At 44.2% G+C, this 16850-nt stretch overlaps 1 protein-coding gene across 3 annotated transcripts in view; it reads left to right on the forward strand.

Annotated features, from left to right (window-relative positions):
• CSPP1 (centrosome and spindle pole associated protein 1) overlaps positions 1-16850 on the forward strand; it is a 370862-nt gene that overhangs the window by 213196 nt on the left and 140816 nt on the right. For all 3 annotated transcript variants that reach the window (XM_030215269.1, XM_030215277.1, XM_030215287.1), the window contains one exon: positions 8004-8122. In XM_030215269.1, the coding sequence (XP_030071129.1) occupies positions 8004-8122 (119 nt within the window). The remainder of the gene's footprint in view (positions 1-8003; positions 8123-16850) is intronic.

Here is a 16850-nt window from a genome sequence, read left to right on the forward strand (position 1 = left end):
CACGTTAATTTCATCTGCTATTTGGACATGGAGATAACATTATATATATTTATACCACTGCTGCCTATCCATGTACATGGCACTGTATATGTGTTCGTTTTTTTAACACATCAATGAACGAAGGTAGCCAAGCCTGTCCTGTCAGTTGGAAATTAACAATGCTGATGGGAGTGTTGGCTCGGTGCCTTGCCCTCCTCATGGAGCAGGGTGGGTGGAAAAGTGAAAAAAAAAAGTGGAAAAGTGTGTTACCCTTGCCATCTCTCTAAAGTCCTAATACTCTATCTTATCTGTCTATACATTCCACCTCTTCCTTGTCCCCTTTGCTGTCTATTAAAATGTTTTAATGTGTATTGGGTTGACATTGTAAGTGGCATACTATGCTATAAAGTGTATTGTTTGAATTGTTTAATGTTAATTGAATAGTATACTATTGTAATTGTTTAGTGCCTATATCCAGGTTATACTTGCTGTACACCACTGGTTAAATTTCTTCAAAAAGTCGGTAAATGGTACTGGCAATGCCTAGCATTAGCCTTGCAGTACTACAACTAGGGGTCAAGCTGCTGTATTTTATTTATTGGGATTTATTAAATGCCTTTATGAAGATGCACCCAAGGCAGTGTACAACAGTACAGTTAATATAAAACTTACAGTTTTGTTAACAGCTTAACAATAGTAAAAATGGCCAAATATAAACATCAATAAAATAAATGAGGTAAACTTGAGAACAGCAAATTAAATCCTAATAGAACTACCATGAAACCGTATCAAAAACATACACATTTAACAACACTAAAATTCAAATAACAGAGATACAATACGATGTAAGTATAATACTAATGAAACATCTAATAAGCATAAATTAGAACATTCAAATAACATGGATATGATGCTAATGCTTTCCTACAACACAGCCTACCATGTAACTGAGGGGCCAAGTACAGATACATAGATGGAGACAAGATGGGAGGTACAGACTCATTTGGGATAACTAAATGGGTGGCTAAACTCTAGGCAAGTTCTTTGTACAGTTAAACAATTTATAAGGAACTGGTCTAAGTTACAATGTGTGTAGTAAGCTAGTGCATTATCAACTTGGGAAAAGAGCCAAGGTTTCACCTGCTTCCTGAAGTAGAGGTAGTCTCGAGTTAGGTGTAGCCCCTCTGGGAGTAAATTCCAGAGCGTGGGGGCTACTCCTGAGAAGGCTCGCTGGTGGGTATCAGATCATACAATTTCTTTTGATGAGGGGGACAGATAGTGATGCTCATTGAAAGGATCTTAGAGTTCTAAATGATTCTTTAAATACTCTGGCTCATTTTGTCTCAGGACCTTGAAATCAAACCTAGACTTTTTGTAGGGGTCTAGTTACGATTATCGCACGTTAGACCTGGGCTGCTGAGGGGTGGCAGGGGGGACAAAATTCATCTGGCCTCTAAGGGGGGCCCAGCGCTCCCAGGCCACCAGCGCTGCAGTCCCTGGTCTCCACCTGCCTGCCTTCGGCTCCGTCGGTGGCCGCCTTCTGTCTGCCACCGGGCCCCCTGCATTTGGGAAACGGGAGAGTCTCTAGTTGCCAGCGCCTTGCGTCTGTTTGAGAGCGGCGGATCGCCTCGGGCCTTCCCTTACTGTGTCCCGCCTTTGTCTGATGTAAGTTCCTATTTCTGCAAGGGCTGAGCACAGTGAGCAAGGGCCCAAAGGGAGGCGATCTGCTGCTTTCACACAGAGATGAGGCGCTGCGCTGCCGATTGAGATTTTTTTTTTTTAATGCAGGGGGCCCGGTGGCAGACGGAGGGGGGCTGTCGACGGGGGTGGTCAGGTGGAGACTGGGGACTGCGGTGCCGACGGCCTGGGAGCAGGAGAGGGAGGCGACAGTGGTAGTGATTGGGAGGAGGCAGCCTTGCCCCAGGCCCGGCTCAGTCTTTCTGCGGCCCTGCGTTATACAGTCACACCACGCAATTTACCCCAACTGACTACAGCTGGAGCGCTCGCGTCCCTGGATTTCTTACCCTAATAAGAAAAATAATACTTACTGAGTAGTGAAAGAAAAAGAAAAGTTTATTCTGGAGACATGCGATAGGAAGTAGTGTCCTATTGTGGATTAAAAACTGGGTAGGGTTAAATGGTCAGTATTCTCAATGGAGAAGAGTAGATAGTGGGGTTCCCTAGGGGTCTGTGCTGGGACCGCTGCTTTTTAACATATTTATAAATGATCTAGAGATGGGCGTAACTAGTGAGGTAATTAAATTTGCTGACGACACAGTTATTTAAAATTGTTAAATCACAAGAGGACTGTGAAAAATTACAAGAGGACCTTACGAGACTGGGAGACTGGTCGTCTAGTGGCAGATGACATTTAATTTGAGCAAGTGCAAAGTGATGCATGTGGGAAAAAGGAACCTGAATTATAGCTATGTCATGCAAGGTTCCATGTTAGGAGTCACTGACAGGGAAAGAGATCTAGGTGTCATCATTGATGACATGTTGAAACCCTCTGCTCAGTGTGCGGCGGCAGCTAAGAAAGCAAATAGAATGTTAGGTATTATTAGGAAAGGAATGGAAAACAAAAATGAAGATGTTATAATGCCTTTGTATTGCTCCATGGTGCAACTGCACCTTGAACATTGTGTTCATTTCTGGTTGCCGCATCTCAAAAAAGATATAGTGGAATTAGAAAAGGTGCAGAGAAGGGCGATGAAAATGATAAAGGGGATGGGACGACTTCCCTATGAGGAATGGCTAAAGCGGCTATGGCTCTTCAGCTTGAAGAAAAGATGGCTGAGGGGAGATATGATAGAGGTCTATGATAGAGGTCTATAAAATAATGAGTGGAGTGGAGCGGATAGATGTGAATCACTTGTTTGTCTTTCTAAAAGTATTAGGACTAGGGGGCACGCAATGAAGCAAGAAAATAGTAAATTTAAAATGAATCGGAGAAAATATTTCTTCACTCAACGTGTATTTAAACTCTGGAATTCGTTGCCAGAGAATGTAGTAAATTATCTGAGAGGGGTTTAAAAAAAGGTTTGGATGGCTTCCTAAAGGAAAAGTCCATAGACCATCCACTGCTTATTTCTAGAATAAGCAGCATAAAATGTACTGTTTTGGGATCTTTCCAGGTACTTGTGACCTGGATTGGCCACTGTTGGAAACAGGATACTGGGCTTGAAGGACCTTCGGTCTGTCCCAGTATGGCAATACTTATGTACTTAAAATAGTGGCTCAAGCAGAGGCTTATTGCAACTCTGAAATACAGAAAAAAAATGATTAGAGAGGCCCTTTTTCTCCAAGCCAGTTCACTACCTTGGGAACAAAGAAGCCCCCTGAACCGTAAGTACATAAGTATTGCCATACTGAGAAAGACCAAAGGTCCATCAAACCCAGCATGCTGTTTCCAACAGTGGCCAATACAGATCACAAATACCTTGGCAAGATCCCAAAAAGTACAAAACATTTTATACTGCTTATCCCAGAAATAGTGGCTTTTCCTCGAGTCCATTTAATAACGGTCTATGGATTTTTCCTTTAGGAAGCCGTCCAAACCTTTTTAAACTCAACTAAACTAACCGCCTTTACCACATTCTCTGGCAATGAATTCCAGATTTTAATTACACGTTGAGTGAAGAAAACTTTTCTCCGATTTGTTTTAAATTTACTACATTGTAGCTTCATCGCATGCCCCCTAGTCCTAGTATTTTTGGAAAGCGTGAACAGATGCTTCACATCTACCCATTCAACTCCACTCATTATTTTATAGACCTCTATCATATCTCCCCTCAGCCTCCTTTTCTCCAAGCTGAAGAGCCCTAGCTGCTTTAGCCTTTCCTCATAGGGAAGTCGTCCCATCTCCTTTATCATTTTCGTCACCCTTCTCTGCACCTTTTCTAATTCCACTATATCTTTTTTGAGATACGGCGACCAGAATTGAACACAATATTCGAAGTGCGGCCGCACCATGGAGCGATATAAAGGCATTATAATATCCTCATTTTTGTTTTCCATTCCTTTCCTAATAATACCTAACATTCTATTTGCTTTCTTAGCCACAGCAGCACACTGAGCAGAAGGTTTCAGCGTATCATCAACGACGACACCTAGATCCCTTGGTCTGTGACTCCTAACATGGAACCTTGCATGACGTAGCTATAATTCAGGTTCCTCTTTCCCACATGCATCACTTTGCACTTCCTCACATTAAACGTCATCTGCCATTTAGACGCCCAGTCTCGTAAGGTTCACTTGTAATTTTTCACAATCCTTCTGCAATTTAACGACTTTGAATAACTTTGTGTCATCAGCAAACTTAATTACCTCACTAGTTACTCCCATCTCTACATCATTTATAAATATGTTAAAAAGCAGCGGTCCCAGCACAGACCCCTGGGAACCCCACTAACTACCCTTTTCCATTGAGAATGACCATTTAACCCTACTCTCTGTTTTCTATCTTTTAACCAGTTTTTAATCCACAATAGAACACTACCTCCTATCCCATGACTCTCCAATTTCCTCTGGAGTCTTTCATGAAATACTTTGTCAAACGCCTTGTGAAAATCCAAATACACAATATCAACAGGCTCACCTCTATCCACATGTTAGTTCACCCCTTCAAAGAAATGTAGTAGATTGGTGAGGCAAGATTCCCTTTCACTAAATCCATGTTGTCTTTGTCTCATTAATCCATGCTTTTGAATATGCTCTGTAACTTTGTTCTTATTAATAGTCTCTACCATTTTGCACCGATGTCAGACTCCCCCTAGTCTGTCACTCAAATTTATACAATTTATATTATACAATAATGCGGAATTTAATTACCATGTTTGCACATCCCGTTAACCAATCATATTCTCCACCCCCACACACATCTGTTTCAGTGAAGGGTCCACTTCCCCTTCTCCCTTCGCTTGCCCAACAAATCACGCTAAATGCGTAAACATGTTTTTGGGTCTAGTCAGGAGGAGTGTGTCATATGGCTGTCCTTTCACAATTTCAAAAGGTCACCCTGCAGCCTGATCTAGTTAGCAAGGATTGAAAACAGCACACAGAATAATTAAGGGGGAGTGAATTAAATCTTACTCGTAACCCTTGTTTCATTATTCAGAGGGGTGCTCTGAAAATACAAACATTAGGGGGCAATCCCCCCCCCCCCCCAAGTTCCCTACAACTTTTACATTTAGCCCTATAAGGTACTGGTAGCCAGTGTAGTTTTGCTAGAAGGGTGTGATGTGGTCATGCCGCTTGCAGCCTTCTATCAGTCAAGCTGCAGTATTCTGAATTAGTTGGAGCTGATGCAAACTTTTTTTTGTTTGATCAGTGTATAGGGCATTACAGCAGAGCTGGTGGTTGGGAGGCAGGGCTAGTGCGGGGAAGACTTATACGGTCTGTGCCAGAGCTGGTGGTGGGAGTTGGGGTTGGTGGTTGGGAGGCGGGGAAAGGGCTGGCCAGACTTATACGGTCTGTGCCCTGAAGAGGACAGTACAAATAAAAAAGTAGCACATATGAATTTATCTTCTTGGGCAGACTGGATGGACCGTGCAGGTCTTTTTTCTGCCTTCATCTATGTAGTCGTGATGTTATTATGGCGTAGGTCACTGTGGTCAGACTCATCTTTTCAGTATATGGAGAGAGATTTTGTAGCTGCCACAGGTGATGGAGACAAGCTTTGAAGGTTGTTTGAATTTGTGGGATCACAGTGAGTGATGAGTCCAGCAGTATCCCAAGATTCCTGACCTGTGATTTTAGGGGGGAGTTCATACTTCCCAAAAGGTATTTTGAGGTCAGGTATTTGTCCACTTGTTAAGTACCCAAAGAATCTCTTTTTTGCTTGGTTCAGGCAGAGTTTGTTGTTGTTTGCCCTTTCTTGAGTTGCGGTTAGATAGGCAGTCAGTTTGCTAAAGGCTGTGGGTAGATCTGTTTCAATGGGTATGAGTAGTTGCAGATCAGCATAGATATAGAATTTTGTGTCCATTGACCGAAGCAGCTCAGTCAGAGGCTTGAGGTGGGTATTAAATAAAATGGGAGACGGTATGGATACCTTGTAAGCATAATATTATGATCCACAGTGTTGAAGGCTGCTGAGAATCCAGCAACACTAGTATCGAGGAGTATCAAGGCAGATCCTCTGTCATGACTTCTGTGCAGATCATCAAGAAGGGACACAAGAACTGTCTCTGTTCCATACCCAGGTCTGAAGCCAGATTGACATGGGTCTGGCCATTTATTTTCAATTAGCCAGTTGTTGAGTTGAATCCACACTGTTTGCTCTATACGTTTTGCTAAGAAAGAAATGTTAGAGAGTGATCGGTAGTTTTCAAGCTTGTCCTGGGCAAAGGAGTTCTTTTTCAGTAGGTGCACACCATAGCTTTTTTAAGGGTTGTTGGCAGCTACCCTTCCACAAGAGAGGAGTTAACAATTTCAGTGTCCATTCAGTGAGGCTTGTGCTCGCTCGCTTGTTGTATCTTTGGGCAGGGTTCAAGAGGGCAGGTTGTAGGCCGTAGACCTTTCAGGATTTTTTTCAAGCGGTTCTTCTGTAACCTGGTTGAATGTACAAGGGCAACAAGCCATTTTGCAGCCTGATGCTCTTAGCATAGAAAAATACTGCCAACCTTTTGCTGGTGGTACTTTTCCAGGAATAATGTGGCTTGTTTTGTACACCACAAGCTATGTAGGTTGTTGTACATAGTAATGAGCTGTTTTGCATGCTTTGCATCTAACTACTGTGAAACCCATAGAACCTAATTTTAATATGCATTAACGCTAATATGTAGTTTTGCAAAAGAGCTTTATATGGCGCATCCCTAGTGGGAATATGTGACACTACCGCTAGGGGTCACTGGTGTCCTTCTAAACCCAGTGCTGGTAAGGGGTAGAAGCAACTGGTGATGGCTCCTGCTCCTGTTCCAGGATAAACATCTAAAAATCCTGACTGAATCCTTCAAACAAAAAGGCTACAACCCCAAAATAATCTCTAAGAATGTTGCCTCTTCCCTTAAAACACTCAGGGAGAATCTGCTACAGTTCAAGGAAAAGAAATCCACAGACAGAATCCCCCTTATAGTGACATACAAGCCAGAGCTAGAAAAATTGAGAAATATCATAAAAGATCTAAAGCCACAACTCCAGGAGGATGAACTACTGAAAGAGATATTCCCATCCCCACCAGTGCTTGGCCTTCCGACAGCCACCCAACTTAAAACACAAACTAGTGAGAAGCAAGCTCCTGATAGAAACTCAAAAAGAAGAGAGTGGCACACATCCTTGCGATATATCCAGCTGCAAGCTATGTCAGAACATTTCACAGGATCCCACTGTCATTCACAAAGGAAAAATATTCATCATAAAGGAATCCTTCACATGCTCATCTTCCAATGTGTTAGATATCATTCAATGTGAACAGTGTGACGGAAGGGTGCTATATTGGAGAAACAAGCCAGATGCTAAAGAAGAGATTTAACTTACATAGACATATGAAAAATGAGAGTGCCAACCAGGATGCCACCTCTGTGGGGCAGCACTTTACAAAACCAGAACACTGTATCAATAATTTTATGGTGAGAATTCTAAAAGGAAACTTTAAGACAATCTAGGAACGTAAGACCTTTGAAGTCAGAATGATTAAATATTTTGTCACCCACCAGACAGGGCTTAACAAGGGATCTGGGTTTTCTAGCCCATTTAAACCATAAACTTCTACTTCTTTGTCATCCTCTTATCACCAGGCATGCCTCCTTGTCCCTTACCCACCCGGCTCTCCCTGTTTCTCACTTAACCCACCCCACCCTCATCCTGTGAGACTGTCACTGGAATGCTTTGATGTTTCAAACAATGTATTAAGTTAGTCCAATAAAAAAGATATATCTTATTTTCTTTTCTATGTTTTATTTTATTTCTATTGATTACCTTTAAAAGTGGACTAACACTGCTACCACATCTCTCTACTCAAGAATTAATTTGAATTTGTTTTTAATGAGAACTTGAGTAAAGGATATTCTTTCCCTCTATTAATGCAGGATTACAGCTCTTCCACCACCTCCAGTTCCAGTTCTGACTGAAAACTACCGAACGCCTTATGATGATGCCTACTATTTCTATGGAGCTAGGAATCCTTTGGACCCTAGCCTTGCACAATGTAAGTTAACTGTTTTGTACTCCAAATATACCAATGTGTAAATATACAATAAGGAAAGCCAACTGACTCTGAACTTTGGTAATTTACTGAGCAGTAGAGAACCATCACGGCACTTCCTTTTGGCAGCTGGTTAATGTCTAAAGATGTTTTATCTGACTCCTACTTCCATGCTTGAAAGTCCTCTCATATATAGTGATTTCTTTTTCAGTTTTGCCATGTTAAATATTCATGTGATTCGATATCACTGTCATGGGTCTCTTGCTACTGAAGTATCTTCCAGCTTCATAATATTGCATTTTAAAACATTTAAGTTTTATTGTGCACTAAGTCTTAGGGGTTCATTTTTCTCAACTTTCCAGCCCTCTTTTTAAGAGAATATAAAAATCAAAATTGAGACGTCCAAGTCAGGATGTGTCCTGTTCGTTCTGGTAGTATTTTAGAAGTAGATCTGACGACATAGAACCTATTTAAAAATAAATGTGTGTGCCCAGCTATGTGCAGTGAGAGCACCCATTTAACAAAGATTACAATTAAAATATGCTTGTATTTCACAGTCACCATGGAAGTTAAATGCGGATTCTTTGACAAGATAGCCAGAATTACTGAGATGATACATCATAACAATGAACAGTTTATTCTCATTTCACCTCTAAATATTTCTTAAAATAAAATGCTTTCAGGGCTTTGCGAAATATTAAGTAATTGGTTAACTTTCTTAATTGCAAAGGTAAGGAATTCCAAATAATAGCCGCTTGGTAAAGGAATCCTGAAATTAAGGTTCTTTTTTTAGAACATAATCTCCTAAAAATCTGGGAAATGCAATAACATTAAGTTTTGTAAAGTTTCAGACCTATCACCAAACATATCCAGCATATATAATGGGACCTTCTAGTATATTATACTGCTTCATGCATAGTTCATTCTTCCATAGGTAACCAATGAGGGTCAATAAACAGAGGTGTAACTCAATCATATCTATGAACAGAGTAAATCAGTTGAGCAGCCATATTCTGAATCATAACAATTTGAGAAGAGTGGAGGAGTGGCCTAGTGGTTAGGGTGGTGAACTTTGGTCCTGGGGAACTGAGGAACTGAGTTCAATTCCCACTTCAGGTACAGGCAGCTCCTTGTGACTCTGGGCAAGTCACTTAACCCTCCATTGCCCCATGTAAGCCGCATTGAGCCTGCCATGGGTGGGAAAGTGCGGGGTACAAATGTAACAAAAATAAATAAATGTTTGGGAAAGCATATATATTTGGTGTTTTCTGAGTACTAGCAGGCAGCGTGTTCTCACATGTGGGTCGGCGTCCACGGCGGCCCAGGAAATGGCAAATTTTTTCAGAGCAAAAATAAAAAAGTTTTGCCAGAGCCTTCTGGTGTGCGAACTGCGCGCACCGCTCATGTGCGGACGTTCCTGCCCGTCGCGTGAGCGTTCCCACTCAGTTTTTTCTTGTCCGCGGCGGAGAGACAGTGTTTTTCGGTTCGTCTCTTCGTTTTTTGGCCCAGGAAGAGTCTTTCAACGATTTGCGTCATTTCTTTAAAAAAAAACAAAAAACTTTTTACCTTCCCATATTTTTTCTTAATTTTTTTAGACCTCTTTTGTAAGCTTTCTTGTTGAATGCGGTCGTGTTTTAGGCCGCTCGGTCGGATCTTACCCCTTTTTCTTTTGTGCCTTTCTTCTTTTCAAAAGCACAATTGCGTCTTTTGATTTTGCCGATGCCGTTTTTTCTTCCATGTCATCAGACACCCAGCGGCTTCAGATGTTGTACTCGGTGCAACCGGACCATCTTGGGTACTGATACCCACGCTTAGTGTATGCAGTGCCTTGGGCCCAACCATAGCCCAGCTGCTTGCAGTCTCTGTCTTCGTATGAAGAAACTGACCCAAGCGTCTCGAGAAGCCCAACGAGAGAAGCTTTTTGGGGCTCAGTCCGGTCCTTCGACATCGACTTCAATATCAGTACCGAGGTCGGCGGCATCAACATCGAGGAACACATCAACGTCGGGAGCAAAGGTAATGTGTGTGGAACAACCAACTCGTGCTGGGAGCAGTGAGGCATCGAGTGGGTCTTCACCTGTCTCAAGGCCTCCTGTTATGCAGGCCCCCCGGGAACGACCTTCATTGGACCCGGCCCTGAGGAGATGTGAGGAGTCTCTGACGGGCGTTGAGCGAAGGCGAAGAAACACCGTCATCGTTCTCCTTCAAGGAGCTCCAGGGTGTCGAAGGATTCGGTACACAAGAAGCGTCTGCGCCGAGAGGATCACTCTCCATCTATTCAGGAAGTGCCGATGTGTCAGTCTAGCAGCCCGGTGCCTGTTCCCGAGCCTTGACAGATTCTGCCAGCGGCTTCTTTACCGACCCTGCAGTCTTGTCCGACAGCGGCTCTTGACGAGCGCATCAGGGCTTTGCTTCCAGAGCTTCTGGAAGGGTTGCTGCACCAGTCTACTTCAGTGCCAGGGGTGCTTGCGCCTTCCATACCGACTGTTGAAGCGTGATCTGGTCCTTCGCCTGTGGTGAGGTCCCTGTCCTTGGTGCCGCTTGCGGCGTCAGCTGCCACCCGGGTCAACTCTCAACGTCAGCGGAGGAAGCTTCCCTGCAGTCCAGGCAGGGCTCGACTTCTCGACATCCCCCTCAAGGTCGACGTTTCTCGACGTTGAGACAGGCTCGGGTTCGGGCTGCTCTTAGAGAGCTTTTGTCAGATACCGATGATGAGCGCTCGTGGGAGGAAGAGGAAGATCCCAGATACTTTTCTGAAGAAGTCATATGGGGTTCCTTCTGATCCTACTCCGCCAGTTGAAAGAAGGATGTCTCCCCCTGAGAGTCTTTCTTTTTCCTTCTTTGTTCGGGAAATGTCTAAGGATATTCCCTTCCCTATGGAGGTTGTAGATGAGCCCAGGGCCGAGATGCTTGAGGTCTTGGATTATCCTTCTCCACCTACAGAGGTTGCAATGGCTCCCTTGCATAACACACTCAGGGAAGTTCTTATGCGAAACTGGTCGTTCCCGCTCTCTAATGCAGTGGTCCCCAGAAAAGCTGAGTCCCAGTACAGAGTCCATGGAGAGCCTGTAATGGTGAAGTCTCAACTACCTCATGATTCCATGGTGGTGGATTCTGCTCTCAGAAGAGCCAAGAGTACTAGGGACTATGCCTCGGCGCCCCCAGGCAGAGAGTCTAGGACGTTGGATTCTTTTGGGAGAAAAACATATCAGGCCACTATGCTCTCAGCCAAGATTCAAACATACCAGCTCTACACGAGCATCGACTTGTGGAACTCGGTGAGGCAACTGTCCAGTTTGGTCGAAGCACTTCCTCCGGAGCACGCTGAACCTTTTCACCAGGTGTTCAGGCAGCAGAAGGTGTGCCGCAAATTCCTGGCCAGGGGTACTTACGACACTTTTGATGTGGCATCCCGAGTAGCTGCTCAAGGTATAGTGATGCGCAGACTCTCATGGCTGCGTGTCTCTGACCTGGATTATAAGACCCAGCAGCGAATGGCGGATGTTCCTTGCCGGGGGGGATAACCTTTTTGGTGAAAAAGTAGAGGATATGGTCGATCAGATCAAGAAACACCATGATGCTATGGATTCTCTGTCCCGCTGGGCGTCTTCTGCTACCACCTCCTCATCTAGGAGGTTTTTTGGAGGGAAGAGGAGTGCTCCCTATTCCTATAATAGACGTAGGTACACTCCTGGTTCTCGGCAGCCTGTCCAGGCTCAGTCCCAGCGCGCTCGTTCCCGTCAATGGCTGCGCCCAAGGCCACTGCGGCTCCCCAGCAAAAGCAAGGGACGGGCTTTTGACTGGCTCCAGTGCAGCATAGCCTCAGAAAAAGTGTCCTTGCCGGTCGGAGGGAGGTTGATATTTTATCACCAAAAGGTGGCCTCTCATAACCTCTGACCGGTGGGTTCTTCAAATAGTCCGGTTAGGATACACCCTCAATTTGATATCCAAACCTCCAAATTACCCACCGGGAGCTCATTCTTACAGCTCCCAGCACAGGCAGGTACTTGCAGAGGAACTCTCCGTCCTTCTAAAGGCCAGTGCAGTTGAACCCGTTCCACCAGGGGAAGAAGGGCTGGGATTCTATTCCAGGTACTTCATTGTGCAAAAGAAACCAGAGGGGATGCGTCCCATCCTAGACCTAAGGGCCCTGAACAATTTCATAGTCCGAGAAAAGTTCAGGATGGTTTCCCTGGGCACCCTTCTTCCCATGATTCAGGAAAACGATTGGCGATGCTCTTTGGACTTAAAGGACGCCTATACCCACATCTCAATGCTCCCAGCTCACAGGAAGTATCTTCGATTTCGGTTGGGAACTCGGCACTTTTCAGTTCTGTGTACTGCCCTTTGGTCTCGCGTCTGCGCCCAGGGTTTTCACAAGGTGCCTGGCAGTTGTCGCAGCGTCGCTAGGCAGACTGGGAGTGCATGTGATCCCTTATCTCGACGATTGACTGGTGAAGAGCACCTCGGAGGCAGGCGCTCTGCAGTCCATGCGGATGACTATTCGGGTGCTAGTACTTCTGGGCTTCGTGATCAATTATCCCAAGTCCCATCTTGTCCCGGTTCAAAAATTGGAGTTCATTGGAGCTCTGTTGGGGCACATGGACGTCTCGAGCTTATCTTCCCCAGGCAAGGTCAGACAATCTCCTGGCCCTAGTGTCCATGGCTCGAGCGTCTCAACATATCACAGCTCGGCAGATGTTGAGGCTCTTAGGACACATGGCTTTCACAGTTCATGTAACTCCCATGGCACGCCTACATATGAGATCAGCTCAGTGGACTCCAGCTTCCCAGTGGTGCCCGGCCACAGGGGATCTAGATGATGTGATCCATCTCTTCACCAACTTTTCCAGTTACCTTCAGTGGTGGACCATTTGACCTTGGGACGTCCATTCCAAATTCCTCAGCCATAAAAAGTGCTGACAACGGATGCATCCCTCCTGGGGTGGAGAGCTCATGTAGATGGACTTCACACTCAAGGAGCTTGGTCCTTTCAGGAAAAGGGACTTCAGATCAACCTCCTGGAATTACGAGCGACCTGGAACGCTCTAAAGGCTTTCAGAGTCCGGCTGTCCAACCAAATCATTTTGATTCAGACAGACAATCAGGTTGCTATGTTTTACATCAACAAGCAGGGGGGCACCGGATCTCGCCCTCTGTGTCAGGAAGCCATTCAGATGTGGCTTTGGGCATGCCGTCACAGCATGTTTCTCCAAGTCGTGTATCTGGCAGGCGTAAACAACAGTCTGGCCGACAGGTTGAAAAGGGTCATGCAGCCTCACAAGTGGTTGCTCAACATGGGCGTTGTCCACAAGATCTTCCAAGCATGGGGCACCCCCTCGGTGGATCTTTTTGCCACTCAGATCAATCACAAAGTCCCTCAATTCTGTTCCAGACTTCAGGCCCACGACAGACTAGCATCAGATGCTTTTCTCCTGCATTGGGGAACAGGCCTTCTGTATGCGTATCCTTCCATACCTCTAGTAGGGAAGACTTTGCTGAAACTCAAGCAAGACCGCGGAACAATGATTCTGGTTGCTCCCTTCTGGCCTCGTCAGATCTGGTTCCCTCTTCTTTTGGAGTTGTCCTCTGAAGAACAGTGGAGATTGCAGTGTTTTCCGACCCTCATCACCCAGAATGAGGGGTCACTTCTACATACCAACCTTCAGTCTCTGGCTCTCACGGTCTGGATGTTGAGAGCTTAGAAGTTGCCTCCTTGGGTCTTTCAGAGGGTGTCTCCCGAGTCTTGCTTGCTTCCAGAAAAGATTCCACGAAAAAGTGTTATTCTTTCAAATGGAGGAGGTTTGCCATCTGGTGTGACAGCAAGGCCCTAGATCCTTTTTCTTGTCCTACACGGACCCTGCTTGAATACCTTCTACACTTATCAGAGTCTGGTCTCAAGACCAACTCCTTTTCACCTTAGTGCAATTAGTGCTTATCAACGTGCAGAGGGTAAGCCTATCTCTGGACAGCCTTTAGTTGTTTGCTTCATGAGAGGTTTGCTTTCATCAAAGCCCCCTGTCAAACCTCCACCAGTGTCATGGGATATCAACGTCGTTCTCACCCAGCTGATGAAAGCTCCTTTTGAGCCACTGAATTCCTGCCATCTGAAGTACTTGACCTGGAAGGTCGTTTTCTTGGTGGCTGTTACTTCAGCTCATAGAGTCAGTGAGCTCCAAGCCCTGGTAGTGAATGCACCTTATATCAAGTTTCATCATAACAGAGTAGTCCTCAGTCAATTGTCTTGCCAACATTTTTTCCCCATCCTCATACCCACCCTGGTGAAGGCAAGTTGCACACCTTGGACTGTAAGAGAGCATTGGCCTTTTACATGGAGCGGACAAAGGCCTACAGACAGTCCACCCAATTGTTTGTTTCTTTCGATCCCAACAGGAGGGGAGTCACCATGGGAAACCGCACAATCTCCGATTAGCTAGCAGATTGCATTTCCTTCACTTATGCCCAAGCTGGGTTGACTCTAGAGGGCCATGTCACGGCTCAGAATGTTAGAGCCATGGCTGCGTCAGTAGGTCACTTAAAGTCAGCTTCCATTGAGGAGATTTGCAAGGCTGCAACGTGGTCATCGGTCCACACATTCACATGCCTTCAGCAGGATACCCGACGCGACAGTCGGTTTGAGCATTTGTGCTGCAGAATTTGTTTGGGGTTTAGAATCCAACTCCATCCTCCTAGATCCATTTTTGTTCTGTTCCAGGCTGCACTTTCACTTAGTTGTGTTTCTTTTCAGGTCAATCTATGTTATCACCACCTACATCTCTGCTCCAGCTATTTGATCTTTCCATTACCTCTTCTCATTCTTTCCATTACTTAGGCATTACGATCAATTCTTCACTTACATTTCAAGATCAAGATTGCAGAGACATTGAGAAAAGGTTATGCCTCTCTTTGACAGATTAGGTACCTTCAATTTCCTTAATTTTTTTCCATCTTTTTAAGACTGAATCACTGTAATATTTATGCATGTTTGCCTTCATCTCATTTGAAGAAACTTCAAACATTATAAAATTTGACAGCTAGATTACACTTTAAAGCAAGTACTTTTGATCACGTTATGCCCTTACTCATTCATTTACATTGGCTTCCTATATCTTTTTGTATATCAGTCAAAATGCTCTGTCTTACTCACAAAGCATATTACTTAGGCCTCTGTTCCTGTCTTGCATTACAAACCATACCACACACACCAAAGCCCTAAACTAGCTTACCACAAATCAACATATCACTCTGCTTTTTTTTTTTCTGGTTCCAAGATTATGGAACAAGCTTCCACCCTTGGTCTGTAGTGAAACATTATTTAAAAAGTATCAAATTTTGTTGAAAAAACGTTTTATTAAAGCTTGCATATGGTGATCAGGCAGGATGTTAGGCACTCAGCAGTTGCTGGATTGTCAGTATATGCAGCATTAGTATTTTTTTAAGGTATGTTTGTCTTTCCTTTACTTTATTGGAGTTCCTTTCATTATTTTAAATTGTATTTTAATATTTAACTGCCATGACCTGCTCACATTCCAGGGGGTATATTAAGATAGTAATAAATATAAGGTGGGACAGAGAGAATCAGTGTAATAGAAGAGAGGAACATCATTAGCATAGTAATAGGTGCTAACTCCATTGCTCTGTATCAGTGCGGCTAAGGGGTTTTAAAAGATATTGAATGAGAGGGGAGCTAATACAGTGCCCTGGGGGGGACACCACAAAAGAGAAGGTAAGAGGATGAGGAATCATGAGGCAAAGTAATGGAGAAAATTCTTTGGTACAGATAGGAGTGAACACAGCAATAAACATTGACTGTGATGCCAAGAGAATAGTCTAGAGAGAAGCAATAAGTGGTCTATGAGATCAAAAACTGCAATTAAGTCAAAAAGTATAGCTAAGGCAAATTCACCTCTGTCTAGAGAAGAGTGGAGATCACTAAGAACAGCGGTGACCATGATTTCAGTGCTGTGACCAGGACAGAAGCCTGAATTTGAGGATGTAGAGCACATGAAGGGCTTTGATGTACTGAAGAAGCTGTTGAACTACCAGATGTTCTGCAAGCTTCAAAATGTAGGGAAGATTGGGGATAGGACGATAGTTGGAAAATATCAGGATCAAGGTTAGATTTCTTCTGTACAGGATGTATGGGAACATGATTCCAAATTGGGGGGGGACAATGGAGAGACTAGAGGGGATAGTTATCAAGGCCAAGGGAATAAGACTGTGTTTTTTGAATTCTAAATCAAGTGGAAGGTATGGAATCAGAAGCACAAGTGGTTGGGCGGGTACCCTCGACAATTTTGGTGAAAGATGTAAGGGAGAGGAGATAAAAAGAACCTGGGATGAGAAGAGAGGGGGGAAACATGGACTGGTTCAAGATGATCATCATGAGAGGATGGGATAGGGAATGAAAAAGCTTGGGAAAATAGGGAAGTATTCTGAAAAGTGTGTACTTTTTATCATGGAAATAATATGCCAGAGTAGCAGTAGGTGGGATGTGCAACTGTGGGGGGAGTACCTGATGTAGTAGGTAGTTCAGATAAGATGACAGAGTTTTAGGGCAATTGGTAGAATGGACGATCGAAGAAGTGTAGAAAGAGTTCTTGGCATCCTTAACTTTACCATGGTAGAAAGCATAAGCTGCCTTATATAAGTGATGAGAACTAGGAGTTCTTTCTGCCAATGACCTTCAGCTTTCTGCATCAGATGTTGTAGCAAGGAAAGACTGTAATGG

Source organism: Microcaecilia unicolor, chromosome 1, assembly GCF_901765095.1.
Source record: "Microcaecilia unicolor chromosome 1, aMicUni1.1, whole genome shotgun sequence".
Lineage (NCBI taxonomy): Eukaryota > Metazoa > Chordata > Amphibia > Gymnophiona > Siphonopidae > Microcaecilia > Microcaecilia unicolor.